Raw genomic sequence first — 27272 nt, 5'->3', positions numbered from 1 at the left:
GGATTCATGCTTGGCTTTTCAGGATCTAGCTCCCACACCAGGAAGGCACAGACCAATGGACAGAACCAACCGCTCCAAATCAGAAAGGACCTCAGGAAATAAAGGCAGGGAAAGCTGAGAGAGAAAAATGGAGCCGGGGCAGGTCCATGTGCTCCAGATTCTTCCTCACCCTGAAATGTCATGGTAGCTTTTGGAGGTTGCCAAAAAGTAAACAGAAACCCAGTGGTACCTGGTTCCCCCATCCCACCCCCCAACAGTTTCTTAAAACACTTAATGTCCAGCTTAAGTGAAATCAACAGATTTTAAAATCCACACAGGTGTTAAAAATGAGTTACAAAAATTTGCTTGTTCCTGTTCTTGCAGCAAAACCAACCCCAACTCGAGCCTCAGAGGCAGAGGGCTAAAGGCAACATGTCTTGTGTCACCCCCCTTCAGAGGTCCAAGGGGCTCTTTGGATCCCATTCCTAGCAGGGAACCTCCGCTGAGGGCCTAACAACTCTCACTCTCTCCAGGCATCCTTCATCCTAGGGATGCTGCTGCACACAGCTGATGGAGGATGGCTCAGCCCCAGGCGCCCCCACTCCTTCCTGCACAGCTCAAAAGCCAGGCAGGGGATTACTTACACACTGCCTTCCTCCTTCTCCTCCACTACACCCTACATGGGAAAACAGGCAACCACACACACCCCAGCCAGCTGTGTGAAAAAATGTATATATTCAGCACGCACTCGGTACAGTATAGCAACAAAAGCTACCATCGTTTCCTTAAAAACCAACAAACCACCAACTTCAAAAACAACCAACAAAGATTCCAAATCCTCCCCACCCTACAGCACTGATCCTTGGCCTTCTGGCCCCAGCAAGCCACCAGTGACAAGTGACTCCAGCCCCACACCATCCCTGCCTGGCAAGGCACAGAGGGTGGCCCTGGTTCTCTGGGAGCATCTCCTGCCTCGGCACCCAACTCCTCCTGTGGGCTCTGGGCTGCTGAGGGTGGTCCCACCAGAGGAGCTGGGCCAGCAGTTTGCTCCGGTGCTATCCCATGCAGTTATCTGGGGGACACACACACCAAAGAAAATGGGACAAGCTCTGTCTGCCAGAACAGGGAAGTCACCACAGCCTCACTGGGGTTCAACACACCCCTAGGAATGTGCCAGGGAGGAGAGGGGGATTCCGTCGCTGATCCTGGAGGCTCCATGCTTGGACAGTGTCTCTGCTGCTTTCTGCTGGAGGTGGGGGATGAGGCCAAAGAGAGGGAAGGAGCTGCACAGTGGTGGGGCTGGGAGCTGGCAGGGCCTGCACTGCTGCACACAGAAGGGAGGTAGATCAGCTTTGGAGACCTCTTGCCTGGGAGGATGTCTTCTCGGACACCAGCTCCGTTTCTGGGGGGGAAGAGCCTGCTGCAGGGCCCTGAATGTCTGCGCTTGCCTTCTCCCAAGGCAAAGGTGTCTTGGAGCCTGTTCATGCTGCTGGAAAGATCTCAAACTTGTGCAGCAATTTCCCTCAAAATTTTTTAGCCCTGAAACTGCCTCCACGGCTGCTGCAGGCAAACCCCCGGCAGCTGGGGACAAGCCCAGAGGTGACGGCAGCGACATGCGGGGCAGGAGGGATCTGGCTCCCTCCTCTTGCCCACCTGGTTGGACCCCAACCCTGACCCCAGCCCCTCTCCCTGCCCTGCCACACCGCTCCCGCTGCCACCCCTGCCCCACACGCTGCGGGGATAGCGTGTGTGATGCTCTCCGTCCTCCCCCCTCCCCAGGTCCCCATCCCCAGCGTCCCCTCTGCCGTTAGTCTTGCTGCTCGTTCATCTCCATGTCCGACACCAGGATGTTCTTCTCGGCAGATTCACTGGGGTTGGCGGTGGTGCGACTGTAGCGAGCGCTCTCGAAGGCGCCGCGCTCCGCACTCTGTCGGCGCTTGTACAGGAAGATGACGACCCCCAGCACGGCGCACAGCGCCAGCGTCGACAGCACGACCACTGCGATGGCTGTCGTGTTCTCCGGCAGAGCTGCAGGGAGGAAGGGCTGCTGAGAGGCAGACAGATGGCTCCTGTTCCTTCCTCAGCCTGCAGGAGAGGCTGGGGCTGGTGGGGCTCCAGCCAGACCCGGGTTTTTGGGCAGGATCATTTAATCATAGAATGTCTTGAGTTGGAAGGAACCCACAAAGACCACCGAGTCCAACTCCTGGACCCGCACAGGACACCCCGAGAATCCCACCCTGTGCCTGAGAGTGCTGACCAAACACTTCTCGAGCTCTGGCAGTGTTGGGGCCGTGACCACTGTCCTGGGGAGCCTGTTTCTGTGCTGTTTCCCCTGTGGTGGGTCACAACAGGACAGGATGGAATGAGATTAGCTCAGTTGGTTGAGCATGATGCTAATAACACCAAGGTTGTGGATTTGATTCCTGTATGGTCATTCACTTAAGAGTTGGACTCGATCCCTGTGGGTCCCTTCCAACTCAGCGTATTCTTTGACTCTGTGAATCTGCTTTGGTGTTTTGGGCACATCCTGTGCCCTTGGCAGAGCTCCTGGGACTGGGCAGACTCCCTGGGTCTTTCCTATGTGTATGAATATTTAGCAGCTGCCTGGGATGGATCTTTGGGATCCTACCAGCAAACATGGTGGCCATCCCCCAGACTGACCAAGCAGTGTGGGCACAGGAAGGAGAGTGGCAAGCGGCTCGGAAGACACACACCTCCATGGAAGGATGGCTCCTGCTCCTGAGGAGTTCTAACTCAAGGCCAAAGTCACTTGGGAATGGCATTCCCCACCCACATAACCCACTCCTTCGGTTATTTACACAAGCCGGGCTACGGCACAGGCTCCCAGTCCTGGTTTCCAGTCCCAGTACTGTGCCCAGGCTGATGGTACCACTCACCTGCACTGGAAAAGCTGCTTTCCTCCACTGCAAAGGTAACACAGACAGGTGAGTGCACGGCCACAACACCCTCCCATCTTCCCACCACCAGCACCACTGGACCCATACACCGCACTGCTCCCAGTGCTGCACCACGTGGGCAATGGGTGATGCACAGCTAGGACGGTCCTCTGGCTCTGCTCCACCACTGCCCCACCGGCCTCATCCTGCCCCAAGGAGCTGACCCAGCCACTGAGACATGCACAGCCCATCATGGAGCCCAATGGGGACCTGCAGACCCCAACACTAACCCATACCATCCCCTGCACTGAAATTACCCGAAACACATGGTTGGTGCTGCCACTGTGACAGCTCTGCTGTGCAGCACCCTGCCCAGACCCCCAGCTCACCCTACATCAGCCCAGGAGCCTCGGGGAGCAGAGGGAGCCCTACCTCGGGGGATCTTGCAAATGACCCCCATGGTTACGTTTGTGCAGGAGCCTAGGCGCCACACGCCGTTGCTGCTCTGGATCCAGTAGCAGCTGTTCTGGCTAAGCATGCTGGGCCCCGTGTCGTGCTGGCCCCAGTTGGAGTAGTTCACGGCAGTGTTGTCATGCCAAACCAAGGTGCCACCTGGGAAATGGGAAAATTAGGCTTGAGGAGGCTGAAGGAGACACTCCACCTTTGTCCCAGTTCAGAAAGTATGAGGAGGTGTGACGGGGCTCTGGGCAACCTGGTCTAGTGGAAGGTGGCCCTGCCCATGGCAGGGGGTGGGACTGGATGGCTTTAAGATCTTTTCCAACCCAAATGATCCCGTCATTCTGTGATTCTATGGTGGGGAGGTGTGATGGGGAGGACCAGGGGCTACAGCACACCTTCCTGAATCAGAATGCTCCAGTGTCTTGGAGAAGGCTTTGGGTTTCGTACCCCACCAAGCCAGAGGAGGACACAAATGGCATGTCCAGCATGGCCTGAGACACCAGTGAGCCTGGTCACACTATGGCATGAGCCCCCCTCACTGGTGCCACCACCAAGGGTTTCCTCTGCTCACTGCAGACTTGGTGGGAATTCATGGAGGTGCCTGGGGATGTATCTCAAACCTCATTCCTTCCTTTGTACCTTTGGGGTTGAAGGTCATGCCCAGCCAGGCCCCCTTGGAAAGGCCCTCGTATGCCTGGAGATGCTCCCACACAAAGACATTCTCCATTTCATCCTGGATGGACAACACTGTGCCGCCAACTGCAGAGGGAAGACTGTCATGGAGGAGCCCAGAACTGAGAGGACTGAGCTAGGGAGCAGCAGTGCCCAAGAGGACAAAGTTGAGGACCTACCTGTGAACCACATGATGATTGGGGAACCCTAACATGGAACAGCAAGGAGATGATGGCTGACCAAGGCTGGACACAGACACAGGGACAAAGGGGTCTGCTGCACCCACAAACATCCTGGGGATCCCACTCTCTTCCATTTCCAAGGATGCATCTCCCTCCTTTACCACCCCAGGCCCCTCATACCTTTCTGGCACCTCCTCATGGCGTCCTTCTGCCTGAGGGTGATCTCCATGTGGAAGGTGTAGCAGTGGTCCCGGAAGGGAATCCAGGAGGAGTCCTCCAGCGATTTGGGACAGCTGCCACTGTAGCTCCACTTGTGCATGCGGAGGTGACCTGAGGAGCACATGGTACATTAAAGGTGTGGTGGGGCACAGCATGTCGGGGTCCCACAGCACACTGGGGCACCCAGACCCACAAGGACATGCTCCAGAAGGTCCCTAGTGGGATGCCCCATCTCCAACCCTTGGTCACACCCCACCTGGACCACCGCAGGCCCCCTGACCAGCACCTGTTTGGAGCTGGCAGATGCCCCCCTGAAGCTTGGTGTCACAGCCAGCTGTGCGCCAGCTCCCGTCCGTGTCCATGTAGGAGCAGCCGGTGGTCTGCTGGGGCTCCCCGTCCTGCCAGTTGGTGTAAATGAGGCTCTCCTCCGTCAGCCACGAGTAGCTCCGGCCTCCCTGGAAGACCACAGGGAGGAGATTCTTGGGGACTGCTGCGATCCCCCTGGGGACCTGTGCCCCAGGTGCCTGCCCCCTTCCCTCACCTCATCGTTGGCCAACCCAATCCAGAGTGGAGCCCGCAGGCTGCTGATAGCCTGTGTGAGGAAGGCCTGGCTGTAGGGGTTGGGGATGGTGGCCAGGGTGGCATTGAGGGTCTCGCAGAGCAGCAGTGCCTCGTGCCACCTGAGGGGTTTCTGCAGGATGCGGTAAGTGCTGTTGTGGTAAAAGAGGGTGCCGGTAGGAGAAGGGGGGAATGGTGTCTGCGCAGGGCTCAGGGACGGGTCTGGAGGAGCAAAGAGACACAGTCAGAGGGCACAGAGGACACTCCTGCATCTACTCCTGCAGGTGGGTCACCCCCTTGTCCATCGCTACCCAGGCCAGGCTGTCCCTGGCAGTGTTGTGCTGATTGCACCTGCGGACATCCTGGTGCAACTGGGGAAGGAAGAGGGACATCCTTAGGGATGACAAGCACTGACACCCTACAACCATCCCCACCTGGGAGCTGTCCACCAGGATGCATGTCCCTGCAGGACACACTGAGCCAGGCTGGTGTGCACAGGTTTGGGGCTGTCCCATAAATGGTTGAGACCAGGGACCCACCCACCCAAGTTAAGCCTATCTCCCCAGCTCTCCCTAAGCTAAACCCATCGCCCCAAGCTCCCCAGTCCCACCACAGCATGGGGCACCAGGGTGGCAGTGGCTGATCCCCAGCCAGAAGAGGGCTGTCCCCTCGTCCCCCTCTTACCTATGCTCCGCTGGCAGACATAGCCATGCTTCTCTTCCAGGCAGCTCCGGTCATCCCAGCGTCCCGTGAAGACGGGGGGTGAGCCGTGCCACACCACGACACAGTTGGTCTGCACAGCCAAGCCACAATCAGCACAGTCAGCACTGTCCTTAGCACTGTCATCTTACACCACAGGGATCCCCATGCGAGGAACCCCCACCCTACAGCGCTTCATCCTGCACTGCCCTTGGAGAACCACCCCAGTCCACTAAATCCTTCCTTTCCCAAGGCTGGGCCTGGGGCTGAGACCTTCCCGGGGGATGGGGGTGCTACAGGGAATCTCCCTTACCGGCTTGTCACGGGGGCTGGAGGAGCTGCAGCCCGAGGGCTCTCCAGGTGCCCAGCTCACGTGCCGCAGCGGCTCCCCCTCCACCCACTGGAACTCCCTCTGAGCATCGTGCAGGCCAATCCAGAGGTCAAAGGAGATGTTGGGCAGCATGGATGTGATGAAGGCTGCAAGCAACAGGTGAGGCACGGAGGACCACCCCTGGCAGGTAGAACCTGGGTGGGGTGGTTGGGCAGAGGAGACCTACCCTGCTCCAGGGGGCTGGCAATGGTGGCCAGGACGGCGCCCTGACTCTCGCACACCTGCTTCGCCTCTGACCACTTCACTATTTCGCCTTTGTTGTGGCCATTGAAGCTAAAACACTGCACAGCCAGGGGCACAGGATGGTCCAGGAGGTGCAGCTGCCCCCAACCCTGAGCCTTACACCCTCCCCACCCAGGCACCCTCTGCAGCCCCATTCTGCCCAATGGTTCTTTTTGCCTTCACACCCTCATGCCTGCCACCCCCCAACCCCTCTGGTCCTCCCACATCTCTCCTGGCAAACCTATGGACACACCTCACCTTCCCCACCCCACGGCACATCTCTCCCAGCATCCCTGTAAATGCATCCCACGTGCAGGCATCCCTCTCCATCCTGCCACTTTGCAGCCACCCCCTCAGGGCCTCCATAGGGCTGGTGGAACACCAGGAAGTAGCCATCATCCTGCTGTCCCCTCTCCCTCCAGCGGTACCTTGCTGAGGAAGGGCAGCCAGCCTTGGGGACAGCCCCCACTCGTGGCAGCAGGTACTGGAGGGAGGGAAGGCTTCACAGCAGTCCCGTTGCTTCGCTTGCAGATGTAAGGCAGCGCCGTCATGCACTTCTGGTCCCCCCAGTCCTCTACGGGGAGGGACAGGCTGGGCATGATGCCCCTCTGCACCGGTACCAGCGCCCCAGCCCCTCAGAGCCTCATGTGGAGTCCTGCCCTGCCCTGCCCTCACCTCGGCTGGCTGTCATGTACACACACTTCCTGTCCTTGCTGATGGGCCGAGGCTTGCCCGGTGCCCAAAAGACAAAATTGAGGAGGGACCCATCAGACCACCTGGAACAGCATCAGGAGGAGTACGAGGCTGAGCAGTGACTTGGTGAATGGGACCACCTGAATGCCCTAACTGGGAGCGTGTCCCACCATCACCCTCTTGGGTGAGAAACCTCCAGCCCAGCAGCCCAGGATGAGACCCCCAAGATGCAGTTGCTGAGCCACAGGCACTCTGAGAGGTGGGGATGGTGGTGTAAGGACATGCAGGGACATAGTGGTGTGGGGATGTGATGGGGACGGTAGTGTGGGGACATCCAGGGACAAGGTGGCTGGCTGTGACTTACTTGAACCTCCCGTCATTCTCGTAGGTGTGCAGCCCAATCCACCAGTGCTGCTCCTGGCCCCTGGAGAACTGCACGCCCAGAGAGGACATATCAGTACCCTTCAGGGACTGGGGGGTCTTTGGGGGCAACTGAGGCTGCCATGGGGAACAGACACCCTTCCCCAACTTGCAAAAGCAAGGTAAAAAGCATCACTTTGCTGAGCCCCAAACCCACCCCCAGGCATCAGGACCAGCCACCATACAAGCCCATCATGACCCCAAGCCAAGCCCAGCACCCCCAAATATTGTCCCTTCAGAAAAGGGTGAAAGAAGACAAGGAAGAGCAGCCCATAGGGCAGCAGAGCCCACTGGTGCCCTGGGAAGTTCCTGTCCCCTTGGTACCTTCTTCAGGTTCTGGCCCAGGAAGCGCAGCTCAGCCTCACTGTGCACTGACGTCAGCTCGGCCTGGAACCAGCTGCAGATGCGCTGTGCCTGCAGCCACGTTGAGTGGTGCTCGAAGAACTTGTACTCAGCCTCCTGGTACTTCACCCACTCTTTGCTGCCTGTAGGCAGGGACTGGTGTCACGCTGAGGCTGTGACACTCCTGCCATAGTCACCCTGACCCTTGGTCTCTGCCTGTTGGGCTGCTTTGCTTTTGTCCCTCTCCTGCAGTGGAGCAGCAGCAGGATGCCTGGGTTCCCCTCCCTTCCACAACCCTGCCCAGGATCCATCCTCTGGATTAATTGTGGCAGATATCCATTTAGGACATCAGGCAGTCTATGCACAACCTGACGTTGTGTCAGGAGAGGTTAAGGTTGGATATCAGGAAAAACGTTCTTCCCCCAGAGGGTGATCAGGCTCCCCAGGGCAGTAACTACAGTTCCAAGGCTGCCAGAGCTCAAGGAGCAGTTGGACAACACTCTCAAGTGCAGGGTGGGATTTTTGGGGTGCAGGGCCAGGAGCTGGACTCAATGGTCCTTGTGGGTCCTGTCCAACTCAGAATATTCTGTGACTGTGACAAAAGGCTGTGGCCAATGCACCTTGGGTTGCGATCTCCGGCTCCTTCACATCAGCACCTGGAGAAAGGGCAAGGAGAAGCTGTCAGGGGGGTGCAGGCTGGGATGCTCCCATGGATGCTTCTCCGCAAACCATCCGTGGGCTACAACGGCAGGATGCCTCTCCTGAATTCCCCCAGAAGGGACAGCACCTCTCCCAGTCCCTGAATTGGGAATCACCCTCCCTCCTCCCAGGGATTCCACCACCCCACAGCCCATGCTCCTCCAGGTCAGTCACAGCTGATGGGTTTGGGGACCCCTTTCCCGGTACCTTTGGGCAGTTTGCAGATCCAGTCCAGCTGGGCTTCGCACTGCATTGGCATCCACTGCAGGGAGGCCAGATCCAGCACCGCACAGCTCCGGATGTCATCGTCATCATAGTTACTGCGGTCAAAGTTGTGGTAGAAAAACTGGGGGTTGAGAGAGATGGGCAGTGTTGGGCATTTCCACCAGCACCAGATTTGTCCCTCCCACAACCCAAATACCCCCTGGACTCACCCCCAGCCCATCGCTCCATCTCCAGCTCCGGTCCCCAGCGGGGTCCCGCCGGTTCAGGCCAATCCAGAACCAGTGCTGCTCATGGAGCTCTGGCTCTGACTCCCTGTGGAGAGCCAGGGGGACAGGTGAGTACACAACCCCCTTCAAACCAGAGGGGTTCATATTTATATACAAATATGTATACAGGGCTTTTTCTGTTTGTTTTCAAAGCCTGCCATCCCCACACACCGGACAGCAGGAACTGGGATAACAGGCATGCCATCTCAGGGCTGGAGCTGCTTTAAATCCAAGCTCCATCCTCAAATTACACTGAACTTCCTGCACATCTCCCACATTAGCCACACCAACTGATGCACCTTCTGTACACCAGTCTGTGCTCAGAGAGACCCATCAATCCATCCATCCATCCATCCATCCATCCATCCATCCATCCATCCACATGTGCCAGAGCACCAAGAGGGCTGTGTGCTCATGGCAAGCACACTCTGGCAGTGGGACACACACTGGTGCCACCAGCCTCTCACCCAAAAATCTTGTTGAGGGTGTTGGCGACAAAGTGCTCCTCCTCGTAGCTGCCTAGGCTGAGCAGCTGGGCCCCCAGCTCCCGGCAGAATTCCTGTGCAGCGATCCACATCTTCTTCTCTTGCAGCTTTTCAAAGCTGAACACCTGGGAAAGGAAGAACCCACAGCATGGGGGGGCTCAGCAGCAGAACAGGAGCAGAGCACTGTTCCCACCCACAGATAGCCACATTTCAGGGCACAGTGCTGCCATCCAGCCCCAGCCAGGCTTGTGGGGTGCCTCTTGCAAGCATCAAAACGTGCCCCTTCACCCCGCTGCACTGGGGAGGCACATGCATCCCCACACCGACCTGTCCAACCCCCCTTCACCTTGTAGCAGTGACGGAGTTTGGGGTCGGAGCTCCATCCTGGGGGGCAGGTGGCAGTGAGGCTGGGTGTGGGGAAAGGACCGGGCAGTTCAGGATTGACTGGGGTGCCCAGGTTCTGGCGACAGATGTACTTGGCCTTGAAGGTGCTGCAGTTCTTCACCTCCCACAGCCCCATGGAGCTGCCGGTGGCCAGGGCCACGCAGCCACCCTTGTTGTAACCTGGAGCGCTCACGAGAGCAGGGAAGATGCCAGCCTTAGGGTTGGACCGTGCTGGGGGGCAGTGCCAGTCCCGCCTTGCATGAAGCGGGAGTCCCCATCCCACCCCCATCCCTTACCGGGCTGGTTGCGGTTCCAGTGAGTGTACATCACCTCATCACCGCTCAGCCAGCGGAATGCGCCCGTCTCATTGATGTCCTGCAGAGCTGTCCAAAAATACTCCCCATCCCAGCCATAGATGAGACTGCTCACATATGCCTGCTCAAACCTGGAGGGACAGTGAGCGTGGGCAATGCAGCAAGCCGAGACACCGAGCCACCCATGATGCTCCAGCCCTTGGAGGTCACTCCCCACCTTGCAGGACTTGTTTTGGGGTAAACCCACCACCACTGGCGTGGCACTGACCTGTTGGTGATGGTGACCAGTGTGGAGCTGTAGTCAGAGCACGTCTTGCGGGCGTCACTGTAGGGGACACGGTCCTCGCCCAGCCAGAAGCAGGAGGGGCTGTGCCACTTCCAGCCCTGCAGATGGGTGACAGGGAACATCCACCACTGCCCACCTGGACCTCCCCAGAAGGATGGGAGCAATCCCAGGGCACGAGAGCAACATCCCAAGTTCCCCACCACCGCCTCTGCCTTCTCCTGGGAGGTCTCCTGCCCCCAGCTGCCCCAGCTTGACCCCACTCAGCTTTGATTTCTAACAATCCCCTGGTCCCAGAGGACATGGCTTCAGGGAAAACAAACACACAGGCAGCTTCAAAGCTGGGGAAACAGCTCTCCCTGCCAGCGTCTGGCCCTGGCTGGGATGCGGGGAGGGGAACACAATCCTCCTCTTTACGCCGCAGGGCTGAGTCCAAAGCGAGTACCACTGCAGCCAGCTTTAATCCCCTGCCTTGTTGACATTGGAGTCTCTCAGGAGTTGGAGACACAATAGTGCCTGTCTTCCGCCAGAGCAGGGAGCAGGGTGGCCCTAGGGCTGGCAGCAGTGGTGGCAGAGTGGGGAGGGACATGAGGCCTCATCCGTGAGAGGGGACACACACCCTTCACAAGGGTGAAGTGGCTCAGCCAAGGAGCCAAGTGGCCCCAGGCTCAGGGACCCCCTGGAAGGGGAAGCATCACTACAGTTCTACTCCTGGGTCCCCCGACCATCGGAAGGACAGTGGGGGCACGTGCCATACGCAGTGTCATCAGCACAGTGGGGAGGGAAGCAGGAGAGCAGCCTCAGGAAATGAAAACAACCAAATCCCAGTTTTCCCCCCAAGTTCCTGCTCCTACAGCCTTCCTCTGAAGCTGGCAAATCCAGGTACAGACCCATCAGCTGGGTCCCTCTGGAGCAGCATGGTTGCCGCTGAGCAGCCAAGAAAGGGGCCTGTCCTGGGACAGTGCAATGTCCCCAGACGGGTCCCCAGCCAGCCCCGGCCTCAGCACCCCTAACACCCCGAGGATGCACTCCCACACACTGAGCACCAGAGCAAATCCCTGTGATCTGAAAGACGGTCAGGAGAGGATCCCCAACCCCAACTGTTGCCCCCAGCTCCCAATCCCAGTATGCCCACACATCCCTCTCCTGCTCTGCCTTTTCCATTGCCCAAACGTCTATCCTTAATTGCTTCCTTTAAGGCTGTTCCTGAAATGAAGGAGACTTTTAAAGGGGGGGAAAAGCAGCAAAGCCACCATGAAAAACCAGTGGAGTGGCTGGAGTGGATAGGACCAAACCCCTGAGCAAGATGTGCCTCCTCTCCACCAGCTTCTGCCTCTGGGTGGCAAAAGTCCTCATTGAGAATGAGTAAAGTAGAGGAAGGATGCTTCTTGGTTCATTTGTCCCTTGCATTGGTGCATTAGTTCATTTGTCCCTCACAGTTTGTTTCCCAGTACATCTCTGTTGGGCACCCAGGGTCAGGGTAAGACTGGCTGGAGAGCCAGGAGGGAGTTAAATCAGCATAGGGAGTCCTCAGGACCGCTTTGGGGACATACAGATGCATGGTAGCAGAACTTTGCCACCGAGTGTCTCATCCCCAGCATCTGCTGACACTTGGGCTCCTCCAGCTTCGCCTGGCAGCCCTCAAATCTGGCCCTGCATGGCAGCTCTCCTGCGTGGCTCTCCTGCATTGGCTGCTGTGCTCCCCCGAGCTCTGGCAGAGCCAAGCAGCTGCTGGAAAAAAGGCAAGGACATGGGAAGAGCCCGGCAGCACCTCTGGGAGTTGGCCTGAAGCGGCTGCTTGCTAGTCAGGGTGCAAGCGCACTGGCCAGCTCTGAAAGGCTGGGAGAGGTTCAAGAGCCACAGCGCTGCCAGACTCAATGCTTGGAGGCTTTGCAGAGAACCACAAAAACCACTTCCCAGGAAGCGTGGGAACAGGGCAGCTTCAGTCCTATGCGACAGCTGGGGAAACTGAGGCAGAGCATGGACTGAGTGAGAATCTGCTGGTTTGGTGTTCCCAAAATGCCCATGCCCTGCCCGGAGGAGGCAACCCGCCATCCTGTCGAGGCATAGGGCTGGCAGCCACCTCCATCCTGCCAGGCTCCCACGTGCTCCTGTGTTCTGGCACAAAGAGAGGCAACGGAAGAAAAAGAACATCCCTGCTGCTGCCAGGCCACCTGATGGGGAGGGTCTTGGACAGTGTGCACAGATGCATGTGCTTTGTGTCCCCATTTCTTCCCATGGACTCCTCCACCATGCCAGCGAGGAGCTCAGCAGCCCCAGAGTGCTCCAGCTCAGCAGCTCTCAGGCACAGACCAGCTGCTCCAGGTGCTGCTCATAGGGGCTCCCCAAAATGGTTTTAGGGAAAGGTCCCCTGAAGCCTTGAGCACCAGGCAGAGCTGTAGAGCAGCCAGAGGCTCTACCACCCCAGGTGCCCTCACCTTTCGGCACCCGTGGTCATCCTCCTCCTTCTCCTGGCTCACCGGACCGGGCTTTTTGCAGATGGATGGCAGGGTCTGGTTGCAGGGGCTGTCATTCCATCTCCCTTCCTGCAGGGCGGGAAGAGGAGTGGCAGTGAGCCTGTCTGACAGCCTGGGGGATGTCCCAGCCCCTCACTTCCGTTCCTTACACCAAATCCCCACAGATGATGAGATGGATCCCTCCCATCCCCATGGCTCAGATGAGCTCGGTTGAACCCAGATGGAGACATTCCCTGAGGAATGCCTTCCTCAGCAATGAGGATGCTGCAGTGCTCCCTGCAGAGGTGCAGGATAACCCCCCATCCCCTTCAGGTTCTCACCGGTCCCCAGATGGTCACACAGTCCTCCAGGCTGTCACGGAAGTTGTTGGGCTCAAAGGGGTGCCAGTATGTGAACCTCACGGGCGTCCCGTCCGACCACTCGAAGTTCATCTGCAGCTTGAGGTCATTTAGGCCAATCCAGAGCTCCTCCACATCTGCCAGGACAGGAAGGGAGGGAGTGAAATTCCCTCCTCCTGGCTGATCCTGTGCAGAACCCCCTGGTGACCTCAGCTCCCACGACGGGACCGGTCTCTGCACAGCACCTGCTGAAACCCACTCAGGGCTCAGCTCTGACCCTCCGGTCCCAGTGAGCAGGAGAGGGCAGGGCAGGGTTGGGCAGCTCCTGCCTGCAAGGATGGACCCCCAGAGTGGGAAACACAGGGACATCTGCCTGCAGCTTTCAGAGAGGGGCTAGCAGTATGGGAGTAAAAGTCCAGATCTGCAGGCTCAGGTCCAGTGAGCTACTGGTTTTCAACCATTCCCTTCCAGCACACCCCGGTCTGCTCCCAGCCTGGGTGCAGCAGTATTTCCTCTCCTTCCTCCACTCTCCTATGGCTCCTTTCACACTAACCAGCTGGGACTAGCACCATTCCCAGCTGCAGCTGTGTAGTTTTGACTCAGCACTGCAGGCTCTGGGAACAGCTTTTACATTTGCTGGATGGAGGATGCACCCGGATTATGGGCTCCTCCAAGGAACACATCACCTCCCAGCCTGGGATCTCTGCTCTCTGCACAGCCACAAAGTCAACTCTGCAGCCTCCAGCACATCCAGGGACTTTTCCATGGACCCCACAAGACAGGAAAGGGGCTGCTGGCACAGCAAGGTCCTCCTTACCTTGCTTGATCTCCTTGGTGACAAATTCCAGTTCAGAGAGGGTGTGGATGCTGACCAGGTCACCCCCGCTCCGCAGGCAGGTCTTCTTCGCCTCCTGCCAGCTCTTCTTCTCTCCGACCAGCCGGTAGCAGTTGGACTGGAAGGGCTGCCAGCTGGGCTCACAGTCCACCTTCACCTCCGACCACGAGTCTGGCAGGACACAAGGCAGCCTGAGGGCTCCTGCCCAGCTCTCCAGCCCTCTCCCTGGCAGGGAATGGACCGCAGTCCTGTGGGTGCTCAGCAGACCAAGCCAAAGCCGCAGTGGGAAACACGGCCAAAATATAACAGGCGGTGCAAGGTGTGGGAATGGCAGCTTCAGAGCTCCAGGGACAAAACAACATCCCTTCTATCTGCAGAGGAGTGAGGGCAGAGCAGAGCAGAGAGCATCCCCTCCCCTGGGGACCACAGGGACCTGCTGCTCTCCGTCCCTCCCTTACCACCTAGGGAGCTCAAGTCCTGCTCCGCACAGCTAGGACAGCAGCAAGCTGGGGACACCATGGGCACCTACATGGGCAGCATCCCCTGACCATGCTGGGGTAGGAGCACACCCCCATGGGATACAGAGCTGCGCATTCCTGATGCTGGTCCTCCCCTGCTCACCTGTCAGGAAGGGATCAGCCGTGGCATTGGGCTTCTTCTTGCAGACGTAGGGGAGGGCGATGCCACAGTCACGGTTCTGCCATCCCCCGGATGACTCAGTGCGGATGACCCCGCAGTTCTCCTCGCTGGGGTTGTCAGGCTGGTCTGGGGAGTGGGATGAGGAGAGGACAGGCTACTGAAGAGCCAGGACAGAGGCACCAATGCAGCTCTCCCTGCTCCAACACCAGTAAAACCCCTTTTATTTTGTTATTTTGCATGATGAAGATGTGACCCCAACATGCCCAGGATTCTTTATAGTGCCTCAATGCACAAGAACCCGAAGGGTCACTGTTTTACCTGGAAATGTCGACAGCAGTCAGGGGGTCAAAGTACCACACCTGAACTGCTCCCACCTGTCCTCAAACCTCCTCCGAGGGTATCACTGTATTCCTCCAAGTGCCTTTGGGTGATGGCATGAGGCATGACCAATGGGCCCTCTTCCCTCTGAGCACCCCAGGGTTAGGGATGGATGTCTGCAGCTGGGGACCACTTCTCAGCCACACTCCAGCACTAAGCAGGGATGCAGCAACCCGCCAAACAAGGAATGTCAGCCCAGGTTATCCACAGGTCAGTGAGTGCTTTCAGAGGGCTGATTCCCTCTCAGTACCCTGTGTCCCCGCTCCAGCTCCACAGATGTCCCAGGCTGTTACACAGGCCCCTGTGGCTCTCTGTCCTCATGCAGCAAGGGCATACCCTGCAGCAGCCTGGGCCACCTCCCTTGCCATGGGGCCATCTCCGGTGGTCACAGGGTGTTCCTCAGGCCCCATCACCACCACAACCTCCCCTGTCTCACCACTCTCCCAGTTGAGGTACTTGAGGGGTGAGTTGTCTGACCACTGCCAGCCTCCATTGATGTCCAGGTCATTCAGTCCAATCCAGAGCGTGGAGCTGTACCCAGTCAGCAGCCCTGGAGGGGCAGAATCAGTCCCCCAAGCCCAGCTCAGTCCCCAGCTTGTCACCCTCCCAAACTTGGGACAGGCAGAGCAAACTGGCAGTGGCAACGCCCACAGTGCAGCCAGCTCTGCCCCAGATGAGGAGTGCACAGCCAGGCTGCCAGAATCTCACCATTGATGTAGGTCTGCTCATGGATCTCTGTGATGCTCAGCAGGTTGGCCCCTTGCTGCTCACAGCTATTCCAGGCCTCCCGCCATGACAGCGTTGACTGGAAGTTGAACTGGTAGCAGCTGTTGGTGAGGTGGTCCTTGTCCCAAAAGGTCTCACAGTCATTGCCTGTGGGGATGCGCAGGGTGAGCACCCAACACAGAAACAAAGAAACCCCCAATAACCCAGTAAACTCCAATAACTTGCTGCTCTGGCACTGCAGACTGCTCACAGGGGGAGAAGCCCAAAAGTCCCCAAGAGGGATTGACATTGGGTTTTTGCTTTTCCCCACAAGATGTGTGCCCCTACTTACTCTTTATGGGGCAGAAGCCCCACCGCTCGTCCTTGCCGTAGTCCTGGGTGGTGGCACACCAGAGGTGCCCGTCCTCTCGCCCCGTGCTGGTGCACTCGTGAAACCACTGGTTGTCATACTTGAAGGGGATGGTGCAGGGCTTCCCATGGGAGTTGCCCTGGATGGTGTAAATCTCTGAGGGAAAAGAGGAGCCCTTGCTTGAGGATGTGTCTATGGGGGCTGGAGGGAGATCTGGGGTGAGGTGGGTTATGGGGTGCCCAGAGGCTGCCCACTCCCCATCGCTCTGATCCTGCCTGGTTCTGTAGCCCCAGCAAGCTGGGACTGAGCTTCCCAGGCAGGACCCGATTGCTGCAGCACCACAGCCTCAGCTCACATTTTGGGGATGGTTTGGGTTACAGGATAACACTAATGCCCAAGGAGGTGTTACCAGAGTAGGGCATGGAACACAGATCCTCCTCAGTGCCATACGTCCTCCACTGTGAGCCATGCGCCTGGTCCCCCCTGTCCAGGGAGGAATTGCCCAGGCGGGCACCTAGATGCTGTGACAGCTGCTCCCCGAGCCCACGGCAGCTCCAGCGCATGTTGACTGACTCGCGGTCGCACTCGTAGGTGGCCAAGAGGTGCAGCCCCGCCGTGGCGTTGGCCCCATGCCATGACACCCCCAGGCACTGCATGGCCCCCACATTGAAGAGGCGATTTCGGGAGACCCATTTCCACTGCTGGGCTGGGGCACTGGCGTTGCAGCCCTTGGCCAGTCGCACCAGTGAGTCCTTGGTCTCCAAGCAGCCCTGCGCGCCCGTGTTGTAGATGAGAAAGACTTTGGAGTCTGGGGAGAGAAAAAAAGGAAAGGGTGAAAGCATCGCCGGGAATTCAGTATGTGCCATGCATGGCCTGGAGCCCTGACAGAACATCCTGGCTCTGTGCAAAGCAAGTTTTGGGATGCATCCCTGGGCACAGCACCTAGGATGCTGGGGACCACCACTTCCCTTCAGCACTGACTCAGGGTTTGCCCCAGTGCCCATCCCCCCCAGTGATGGGCTCTGGGCAGAGTGACACCAGTGGGTGTCTGTATCCAGCATGGCATCACCAAGGGTGGCTGTTGGGCATCGGAGCCAGAGCAAAGTGCTCGCCCACTCTAATCACATCATTAGAACCGTTCAAAATTGAGCTCCCATGGGCAGCTCTTGGCTGCAGCATTTCCAGGCATTGCAACGATGCCAGTGCTGGAGAAGCCAATGGCTTTGGCACCGGCCATCTGCTCCAGGCAGAGAAAAACAGAGCAGGGAGATAGCGCATCCGTCACTGCTATGTGTGTTTGGGGACCTGCTGAAACTGTGGAGCAAAGAGGAACTGCTGAGGAAGGTCTCCCCTTGTGTGAAGGAAAATGCCTGCACAGCCCCAGCCTCAGCAAACACAAAATACGTCAGGACCCTTTGGAATCCCAGCCCAGGCATTGGGAGGCGGAAGCCAAGTGAGTGGAATCACTGCCAGCAGATAGAAGTGCAGCCGACAAGGGAAGACAGGCCGAGCTCAACCCCAACTCCACACGTGTCCCACAGTCCTGCCTGCTGCCACGGGCCAACCATGCATCCCCAAGGAAATTCCCTAACCCCCAGCATCACTGGGGGCCATGCCACCATGTGACTGTATCCCAAAACCTGTACAAACCAGTAAATCCCAGACACTATACTGGGACATGCTGCTCCCGCTGATGTGTCATGTTTAAAAGACACTTTATTTCTTCAAATTAATGTTTCTAAGCTAAAAAGCCACCTCAGGGCTTCTGACTGCCTCTTCTTGCCCCAAGACCCCAGCAAGAAGCTTCCCAAAGCACCACATCAACACCACCACTTTTGTTGTTCTTTTTTTTTTAATAAAACATCCCATTTTTTTCCACCACAAACATTCACCAGAAGTCCAAGTGAACTCATAGGCCCCACTATATTTAGCTTTGGTTTGCTTTCGTTTTTTGCCATTGTATGAATTTTTTGGGCTGAACAGGTTTTCATTTCCTATTTCCCCGCAACTTCAGCCTGCCCCAGCTCTGTTGTTACAGGCAGCTCTGGCACATTCAAGCAACAAACATCTTGGCTCACAGAACTTCCCTGCCCTGTGTATGAAAGGGAAAAAGAAATGGAGGAAGACAGACATCCCCATTTTTTGGGGAGTTCCACCATCGACCCAGCTCCAGGACAGAAATTATGTCAGAGGCCCCTTCCCCAGCCCATATGACATCAGTGATAATGTCAAATAAACAAGAGTGAAGCTTGTTTGCAGGGCTTTACTTAATTTAAGGGAAACATTTAATTTCACTGAAAATATTGTAAAAATCATGCCAAGTGAGAAAATAAGCAAAAATTCAGACAGGGCTGATTCTGGCTAACTGAAGCTCAGATTCCTTAAGCTGGTGCTGGTGTTTCTCCAGCTGGAACTGGCCTGATCCTAACCTGGACAGTGGGAGACCAGCTCATCCCCCACCAAGCACCTTCTCCCCATGCCAGCACCACCCATGCCACACCCAGCCCATCACTCTCCCCTTCCCACCTACAGTGAGGGCAGTGCAGCCCCTCCAGCATCAGGGACACAGCGGTCTTCAAGCAGTTTTGGATGATGCAGCATCAGTCTTGTGACCCGCTGGAGCAGGATGAGGCCTCCCTGGGGCACAGCCTGATGCCACAGTGGCTCCTCTGCAAGGAGCCAAATACCAGTGCTTGCTTTGCTCCTTAGAACAGAAAAAGCTGCTCTACCATGAGCATCACCACAGGGAGCATCAGCAACAGGACACCCTCCTCTGTTACCTGTGAGCCCTGCCTTGGAAGAAAAAATTAGTATCGGGTTGGAATAGCCATGGAGCAGCTCAGGAATGGGTGTCAGGGTGCTCAGTGCCACGTTGGAGCTGGCAGCACCATGCAAGGGCCACACTCACCAGTGGCCCTGCAGTGGCACCACGTTCAAGGAAGCCATCCAGACTGGAAGGGACAGGCCCGAGGCCAGAGAAACACAAGATACCATTTGACTCTAAAAAGAGAAGAGACGGAGGTAGGAAATTATAGGCTACAGGATTTGGGCAGCCCCAGCACGCTGCAAGCAGCTCAGCCCCTTGGCTCAAAGATGGCAGGAGAGGCCACGCAGTGTGTCCCCAGTGTCTGCTGGGCCATGGAGGAATGGGAAAGCTCCAGCACCAGCTCAGCCCTGGCAGCCCCCCAGCTCTTCCAGCTTCTCCCTGTGCAAAACCGCTTGCTGTGCACTGCTGGGGAGGAGCTGGGGGGACGACCCGCATGAGTTCAACACAAGGCAGCAAAGCTGTGCTTCACCAAAAATACACCTTTCCTTCCCTTATTTTTATGGAATTTGGGGTTGACTGGGTCCATGGTGTCCATGACATAGTGGTGCTTGGATAGGCTCCTGGGCACTGAAAGGAGCATTCAGCATTCCTGACCCCAGGATAGATGTAGAGTTGGGTGAGAGAAGGCAAGTTTGGATCAATGAATCCCTTTTCCCAAGCTGGTATTCTGCAGAGCAAACCCAATCCTTGCAGGAGGCAGCTCCAGAGGGACTGGGAATGTCCCCATCCCTTCCAGGGCCTGCTCTCCTGCACTGCCCTCAGTAGCCATGGCACAGCTATGGCTGACTCCTTTTAGAGATGTTCCTCAGGTTTTGGTACCCACCTGTGGACCTGAAATCACACAGGCAGAGCTTTCTAACTGCCCTCCAGTTATGGAAACACGGCAAAACCAGAAGACCCTTCTTAAAGAGGAGCTGCCTTCTGGCACAGGACAAAGAGCACTGGAAAATGCAATCCTGCTGGATGCTCTGCCTGGAATCACCAAAATCAAACCAGAGCTGGGACTGGCATGCTCTGTCTCTCCCTCCTGCATCCTCCCTCTATTGAGCAGGACAGCAGCTCTGATCCATCACATTGTGCTCCTCCTCTGAGGAGGAGGACTTGTGAAAGCAAAGCAAAATTCCACACACTTCCATAAAAGATGGTGTCTTGCCCCAGCCATGCAGCCACTGGGATGCTGCCTTCAGCGTACTGGTGGGACCATGGAAAGCAGCTGGTGCTACAAGGCAGTGTGATGGTGGGGATGGGGGGAGCTGGCACTGAAAGCAGGACACTGGCTCTGCCGGCAGAAACACTCTCCTCTCCCATGTGGGAAATAAAGGGATGCTCGTGCCCCAGCACAGTGGGAGAAACTGGCCTTGGCACTGGTGGCTGAACACTGCAGGGATGGAGAAGCTGCCATCCTTTGGGGCAGCCCTTAAGGGAGCTTTTACATCCTGTGCTGGCTCCAGGTTCTTTTTCTTAATCAAAAAAGCAAGTTCTTGGCCAGCAGGAAGCCTGAACTGAAGGAACTCAGCTCAACCCTTCCCACAACAGCTTTACCACCCCCAAGCAAATATGGAAAGCTTCACAACCAGCAATTCTGGGGACTGTGGGCAGCACCGGATGAGAGTCTCCAAGGACAGCAGACAGAGAAAGCCCTTCAGCACGACATGGATGGGCATCCTTGGCACTACCCAGCTCCAAACACATGCCAGCTCAGCCACCCACAACAGGACACCCAGAGCATCCCTGCTCCATTGCATTTGTCACCCTCCCATCACTAGCAACAAATGCAGGGAGCAAATTCAATGAAGGACTGAAGCTACAGCTGAACCCTGGTCCCAGTTACCCTGGACTGGAGCAGCTCCAGGACTCTGGCTGCAATTACAACTGACAGCAAATGATGTCCCCAACATGTCAGCGCTGTCAGGCTCTGTTACCACATCCCTGCCAGCCCCTGCCACCTCTTTGGCTCCACTGTGAGGGTGATCATGGCACCATGTGATGCCAGAACCCCTCGTGAACCTCTGGAACTCAGCTCTGTCCTGTAGCCACCCTGGCAAAGGTGCTCCCTGCCCTTGTTCTCACTCAAGGTTTCCCTTTACGTGGGATGTCCCAAAAAACACAGCTCCAAGTCGCTTGTGCAGGAGGCTGAGCACACCTGGAGCCACAGGGACAATCCCTCTCAGAGGTTCCTGTGCTGCAGACACTCTGTGGATATGGCTTGCTCCAAACCACCCGGTAAAGGTGGCAAAGCCTTGAAGCCCACAAGGTGCCCCAGCCATGCCAGGCAACAGGGCTCCATTGGTGCTCTGAGACTCATGAGATCCCTCAGGGGCTGCAGCCCCCCGTGCTAACACCTTCATTTGGATTTGGGAGCCCAGGAAAAAGTTTTACCTGTAACGTCCTGCAGCAAGAAACCCACCCTTCACTCACACGGTGCAGAAAGGAACCCCTGTTCAGCCTGAACCTCCTCATGACATGTGTCTCACCTACCAGCAAACAGGGCACAGCAGCCCCAAGCCACCTACTCCAAACTGCCACCTTTTCAGCCCATTTTTGCAGCCCAAGGGTGAGCAGTGGCTCCGAAACCCACACGGCACCGATGGATGAAAAACTGCGGGAAGTGGGAACTCGTTCATGATAAACATGGTGGGGATGCACCAAGCATGGGGGAAAGATCAGCAACAGAGAAGAAAAATTCCCCTGGAATAAAGAAAATACCCAGAAAAAGATGACGAGAAAGATGCAGTCAGGATGGGAGAGCTGGGGATATTCAGCCTGGAGAAGAGAAGACTCCAGGGAGACCTTAGAGCCCCTTCCAGTGCCTAAAGGGCCTCCCAGAGAGCTGGAGAGGGACTTTGGACAAGGGACTGGAGTGACAGGGCAGTGGCTTTAAGCTGGAGCAGGGTTAAATGGCATATTGGGAAGAAATTCTTCCTTGTGAGGGTGGGGTGGCCCTGGCACAGGCTGTCCAGGGAAGCTGTGACTATCCCATCCCTGGAAGTGTCCAAGGCCAGGTTGGACGGCGCTTGGAGCAACCTGGGATAGTGGAAGGTGTCCCTGCCCATGGCAGAGTCTTTAAGGACCCTTCCAACCCATGCCATTTTGGGACTCTACAAAGAACCAAAAATCGTTGCTCATGGAACACAGGAGAGTTTCACCTGACAGAGCCTCAGCTGGGCCCAGCTTGCACAGCCCTGAGGAGGAGAGGGAACTGCTGGAATGGGGGTAGACCAGCCCGACGATTCACCTTCCAGTGACATTTGGGAGGGCAGGACCCCAGGACTGCACCCCTGACCAGGCCCAGCCAGCTCTGCTGAGGAATAGAGCAGGGTCACAGAAAAGCCCCAACTCCATCTTGAATTTCATATTACTGGACAAATTATTCCTCTGGAGGAAAATCCCCTTCCTGGAGAGAAGTTCCCAGCAAAGCCCAGCTCCAGCAGTCAGTCCAGGCATGGCTCATGCCATCCTTATGGTCTTGGTGTGGAGAAGAGCAAAAAACAAAATCATTGCCACGAACAGCATCAATTTTTGGCCCAAGGAAGGAGCCTGTACATCCTTCTGCGAGCTAGGAATGGGAAACAGTGCTAAAAGCATCAGCTGTGTCTATGGGAGCTCCCAACAGCAGAGTTAGAGCATCCCTGCTGCCAGTGATCACAGGACACGAGAGCATTCCCAGCCTGCGGGAAGGACATCACAGCTCTACCTCCCCCACAGCTGCTTTTGGCATCAGTAACTCCAATGCAACTCTTTAGAGAGGAACTTCAGACTAAAAAAATAAAAGGGAAGGAAATGTAGCCATACTGGCAGCCCCAGGACACATCTGGCTCAGGAAGGGCACTGGTCCCGTCGGCTCCAGAGCTGAGAGGAGACACAACTCCCACCCCTGATGCTCCTAAATTAGAAGTTTGCAGCAAATGAGCAATGATGCCCAACATCCCAAAGACTCACCCAGCCCAGCACAACCCTGGGGCTCGGCTGGGGCCAGACTTGCCAGAAGCAGCTCTGGATGCTCCAAGCCAAGCTCCAGAATAAAAGAGGGTGGTTGTTGTTCTGTTTTTTAAAAACAGACCTCAGGGAATTAAGGACCTCTTGCTACAAAGAAGAAAGTGAAGCTTCGGAAGGTCCGGTTGGGGGTACGGAGCAGCAGGATGTGCACTTGGAGCTGAGAAACTCCTCTTGGCTGGCCCAGCAGCCAGAGAGAAGCTGCTGTTTATATGGTGGGAGCTGGACGAGATGAGCTCCTTACTTGGCTGCGACGATGACGGCTACCTACCACCCTGCTCACTGCTGCTGCCTCACAAAGGTTTTGGAAAGGGGCCACATACTTCACTTCAGCCTCTCTGCAGACATTAAGAAGCCCATTCTCCCAGCATCCTGCCTGGGACATAGATGAATGAATGCATTCCAGAAGGGATGCTTGTCCCTGGGCAGCCCAAGGGACTCACCACAGCAGTGGCCACAAGGGAGATGAGAGTCCCAGACTCTGCCCTCTGGTACTCAGCAAAGGATAGAAGGATGGAAATTTTCCCCAATTTCCCCCTAGACTTGGCCCAGGCTCCAGCCCTGCAGCAGCTGCATTCACCCAAGAGGTTCTAACTCCCCAGGAATGCAGGGAGATGAAGGCAGCACCATCCATTGAACGGGCTCCAGCCAGGATGGAGGAGTGCAGTGGACCCACCAAGAGAAGTGGGAGAGGTGAAGGCTCCCTCCCAGGACACACGGTGGCCAAACACTCACTCCTGAACGCTGCTCTGGCCTCAACTCCTCTGACTGTCCCCACTCCCTCACCCACCAGCACCCCAGACTCCCTGGCCAGCAAACTGGCCAGTGGTGTGATGTGATGTGCAGGGCAGCCCTGACACATCCTTGTAGACCGGGTACTTCCAGCACAGTTGGCTGAAGACTTATCAAATTTTTCAAAACTACTAAAGAAACTCCCCCCAAAATGATGAAAGATCCACAGATTTCTCCTCCCTTGTTTCTCCAGCACCACTCCTAATGTTACTTCCCTGAGCAGTGGTATCACTGTCTCTGGACAGGGACCCACCCCCCCGTTCACCAAACCCAAGCACATTTGCAACACCAGGGGCAACCTCTGGTGTCCCACGTATTTTTTCTCAATTAAAATGATATTTACCATGAAACTTCCCACTGGGTGCCCTTCGCCTTCCTCATGCCCAGCACTCCCAGGCCAGGCATTACTGCATGGCATGGCCATTACAAATGGGGCCATTACTGCAGAGCCCCAAGATGCTGTGTCTGGATTTGGGTGGAGGAATGGGAAAAGCTCAATCTGTCCATTCCACCTCTGCACCATCTTGCAAACAAGGCTGTTTTACATGGAAAATCCCACGTAAGTCCCTACTGCGACAGCACGAGGTGCAGTGCAGGACTGAGCAAAGGGATGGAGATGATACTGGAAAATACCCTGTACCCTGTGCAACAGCCAAACCTTCGCTCCTACACTAAAGAGTGCTCCCAGGAATTTGCAAGTCAATCCACTAATCACTTTCTAGTCCTTAGGAAAGTAAAAATGGGTTCTTCAAAAACAAGAGCATCTGTGTGGGTCTCTTTTGGGCTCCAAGCAATCTTAGGAATGAGAAAAATGTCGATGCTCTGCGAGCTGTGCACAGTTCAGATTAATTAAAATCCTGCTCCTCACTGCACGTGAAGAACCAAATTTTACAAATTGCTTAAACAACCCTTCAGGAAATGCTGGCTTGGGATGGGCTGGAGTGGGGGGGAGGGCAGCCCCCACAGCCACTCCCACCCAAGATCCAGCTGCATTCATGGACCTGAGCAGGGCATAATGATCCAGTGAGTAACACTGCGACCTCTGGCAGAGCTGGACTAAAGCCTTCCCTTCCCTGCTCTGAGCACCCACCGAGGCCATGGGACCAGAGCCTCTTGTGATGGATTTATCATCTGGGAAAGATGATTTAGTACAGAGGGATTATACACCCTCAGCGCACATTTGCTTTGATTTTGGGGCAAAATGTTTCTTTGGAAAATACTTAAGGAAGTAATACTTAAGGAGAGTGCCTCTGCCTGCAGGGAAAGGTGCAAAATCCAGCCAGAGAGAAAATAAAGCCAGGGAGAAAAATCTGCAACGTGGCTTTAACCATCACCAGGACCTCACGCCTGAAAACGCCTTCGCACATGCCGGCAAGGAGCACCTCCCCATGGGAAACCTCCTGGGGTCCCCACACCAGCTGGGTAGCTTTAAGGGAAGGGGACAGTTTTGCATGGAAGGTTAAATGAAATCTCTTTCCTCTCTTGTCATTCTTGCGCAAGCAGCATCCCCAGCCCTGCTGCCACGTCCCAGCGGCTCCTGTGGCTGCAGACGCTGTGGAGGTGAGGTCTTCACTGTCCCTTGCGCCCTGCCCGGCTCCAGCAGCAAAGCTAACACTTCTGACCCCTTTTCCTGCTCCCAAACAGTCTGAAGAAGATCAAGATATAATTTCTTGGGGCTGCATTTACCATGCAACAAGTTATTTCCATTGGAAAGAGGAAAATGGGGGGGAAATTCATGCAAAGGCTGCTCTGTTTGCTCTACAGGCTGTAAATTCTTTCCAGGTCCCTTCTGCGTTCTCTCTTGCCCCACAGCTGACATGGCAGGGCCTACACTGAGCACTGGAGAGATGGGAAGTTGATCTAGCACCGAGTCCTGGCACTGACACAAGGACCTTGTCCCGCCTGCAGCCGTGGCAGGATGGGAGCTGCTGCCTCAGTTTCCCTGGGAAGGCACGTGGGTGCCCACATGCTACGCAGATGGGTCAGCTGGAGGAGATATCGCAGCAAGGAGCCCCAAACCTCCTGCCAAGAGCTCTGCTCCATCTTTCTGACTGCCCCGGAGGTGAGGGTTTGGCACAAACCTCTCAAGGAAGCAAGAGCTCCCCAGGGGAAGAAATGCTGTCTGCTGGGCCAGCCCCCATTGAAAGTGTCCTTGCAAACAAGGGACTCTTGGGACTACTCCATCCTGATCCCAAACTCCCAGCGAGGATCCTGTCTGAGCTGCAAACCAGCCTGGTGCTGGGGGATCCTGGATGTGGCACCTCCATCGGCGCCATCCTCTGTCCCTTCATCTACCAGGTCCGAACCAGGACTGATGCAGGGCAGGAGCAGCCGAAAGTGGGGATGGGGAGGAGAAAGAGCTGAGGGTGCTCAGCACCAGCGAGGCACGAGTGACACGGCCCTGCGGGCTGGCGGCCGCTGAAAGCTGCCTTGTTCCTCGCCCAGGCCCGGCATGGGGTCGGCTTCCACTGCACTCCCGCCTCACAGCCGGGACAGAGGCGCCTCTGTCCTCAGGACTGTCAGACCTGGATCCCACTGACATTTTTTGGGATGAAACAGCCAGAATCAGCCTGTAAAGGTAGCAAAACCTTGCTGAAATTAAATAACCCCCTTAAAACCCACAGAAGGAGGAATTCATGGCCCTCAAGTAAATTATGGGGAGGTCTAGCAGGAATTCAGCTGTGGAAAGTCCAGCTGAGAGGTCTACAAACAGCAGCAAACCCTGACCGCTCGTCCAAATGCCCCAGGCTACAGGGGTCTCCTTTCCCATCGCTTCCTACTTTCTCCATCTCCCAGCCAAGCAGTTTCTCCTCTGATCCCAGAATTGATCCCTTGCTTGGCATGGAATTGCTGCCCACTGTCATCGTGTCCACGACCCCATGTCTGCCACTTGAGCAAGGCGGCTCAGCCCCAGGCACTGCGAGACTGGGGTGGAGAGGGGAAAGGAGGGGGCAAGGAGAGGTGGGGGCAGGGGATCAGTGTGCTCCTATGCTGCCACTTGAAATCTGCTTTGGATTTGCTAAATGTGCTCTAATAAAATAGGCCAAGGGCTTACAGTTGTTATTTTCAGGGAAAAGTAGCCAATTTTACTTTTCTTTAAATTTTTAAAGTTCTATCAATATGGCCAAAATAATTCAAGGAAGGCCCAAAAGCAGCTCCTTAGCTCTAGGCTAGACTATTCTGGGATAAAAAGGGTCTCAAACGGCAATTTCAGGGGCCGTCCAGAGGAGCCTCCAGTGTCTGGCTCATGGTGCCTTCAGAAGGTTAGAAAAAGATAAAAAACAACCCGTTGACTTTACCGTGAGAAGTTACCAAAAAAAAAAAAAAAAGTTTGCAAATACCCACTCGGGCCCCGATCCAGGGGGGCACTTCTTCATAAGATTAACACGTCGGGAGAGGGGAGGTGGAATCAGGATGGGAGAGGGAGGAAAGCTCCAAGAAAACCCTTCGGCCCCTTCCCGACCTCCGGCTCCACGAACTGCCCACCCCGGGGAGACAAAGGGCCGGAGCGGGGCTGCGGAGAGCCGGG

The 27272-nt window shown here is 56.3% G+C and overlaps 1 protein-coding gene across 1 annotated transcript in view; it reads right to left on the bottom strand.

The window, feature by feature from the left end:
• Positions 1-695: 695 nt before the first annotated feature.
• Positions 696-27272, bottom strand: part of MRC2 (mannose receptor C type 2) — a 30438-nt gene continuing 3861 nt past the window's right edge. Inside the window, exons 3-32 of the mRNA XM_017736295.1 lie at positions 21081-21258; positions 16541-16944; positions 16114-16287; positions 15765-15929; positions 15493-15606; positions 14661-14804; positions 14022-14210; positions 13187-13341; positions 12828-12935; positions 10375-10490; positions 10089-10237; positions 9755-9972; positions 9391-9533; positions 8867-8969; positions 8640-8778; positions 8354-8389; positions 7716-7876; positions 7336-7403; positions 6954-7054; positions 6707-6852; positions 6223-6337; positions 5979-6142; positions 5651-5759; positions 4950-5188; positions 4695-4863; positions 4370-4519; positions 3975-4094; positions 3309-3488; positions 2877-2903; positions 696-2007 (exon numbers count right to left, since the gene is read on the bottom strand). Of these exons, the coding sequence (XP_017591784.1) occupies positions 1787-2007; positions 2877-2903; positions 3309-3488; positions 3975-4094; positions 4370-4519; positions 4695-4863; positions 4950-5188; positions 5651-5759; positions 5979-6142; positions 6223-6337; positions 6707-6852; positions 6954-7054; positions 7336-7403; positions 7716-7876; positions 8354-8389; positions 8640-8778; positions 8867-8969; positions 9391-9533; positions 9755-9972; positions 10089-10237; positions 10375-10490; positions 12828-12935; positions 13187-13341; positions 14022-14210; positions 14661-14804; positions 15493-15606; positions 15765-15929; positions 16114-16287; positions 16541-16944; positions 21081-21258 (4505 nt within the window). The 3' untranslated portion in view covers positions 696-1786. The remainder of the gene's footprint in view (positions 2008-2876; positions 2904-3308; positions 3489-3974; positions 4095-4369; positions 4520-4694; positions 4864-4949; positions 5189-5650; positions 5760-5978; positions 6143-6222; positions 6338-6706; positions 6853-6953; positions 7055-7335; positions 7404-7715; positions 7877-8353; positions 8390-8639; positions 8779-8866; positions 8970-9390; positions 9534-9754; positions 9973-10088; positions 10238-10374; positions 10491-12827; positions 12936-13186; positions 13342-14021; positions 14211-14660; positions 14805-15492; positions 15607-15764; positions 15930-16113; positions 16288-16540; positions 16945-21080; positions 21259-27272) is intronic.

This window comes from Corvus brachyrhynchos, unplaced genomic scaffold (assembly GCF_000691975.1).
Source record: "Corvus brachyrhynchos isolate BGI_N302 unplaced genomic scaffold, ASM69197v1 scaffold96, whole genome shotgun sequence".
NCBI lineage: Eukaryota > Metazoa > Chordata > Aves > Passeriformes > Corvidae > Corvus > Corvus brachyrhynchos.
The sequence above is the reverse complement of the archived record's forward strand: the minus strand, read 5'-3'. Positions and strand labels throughout refer to the sequence as shown.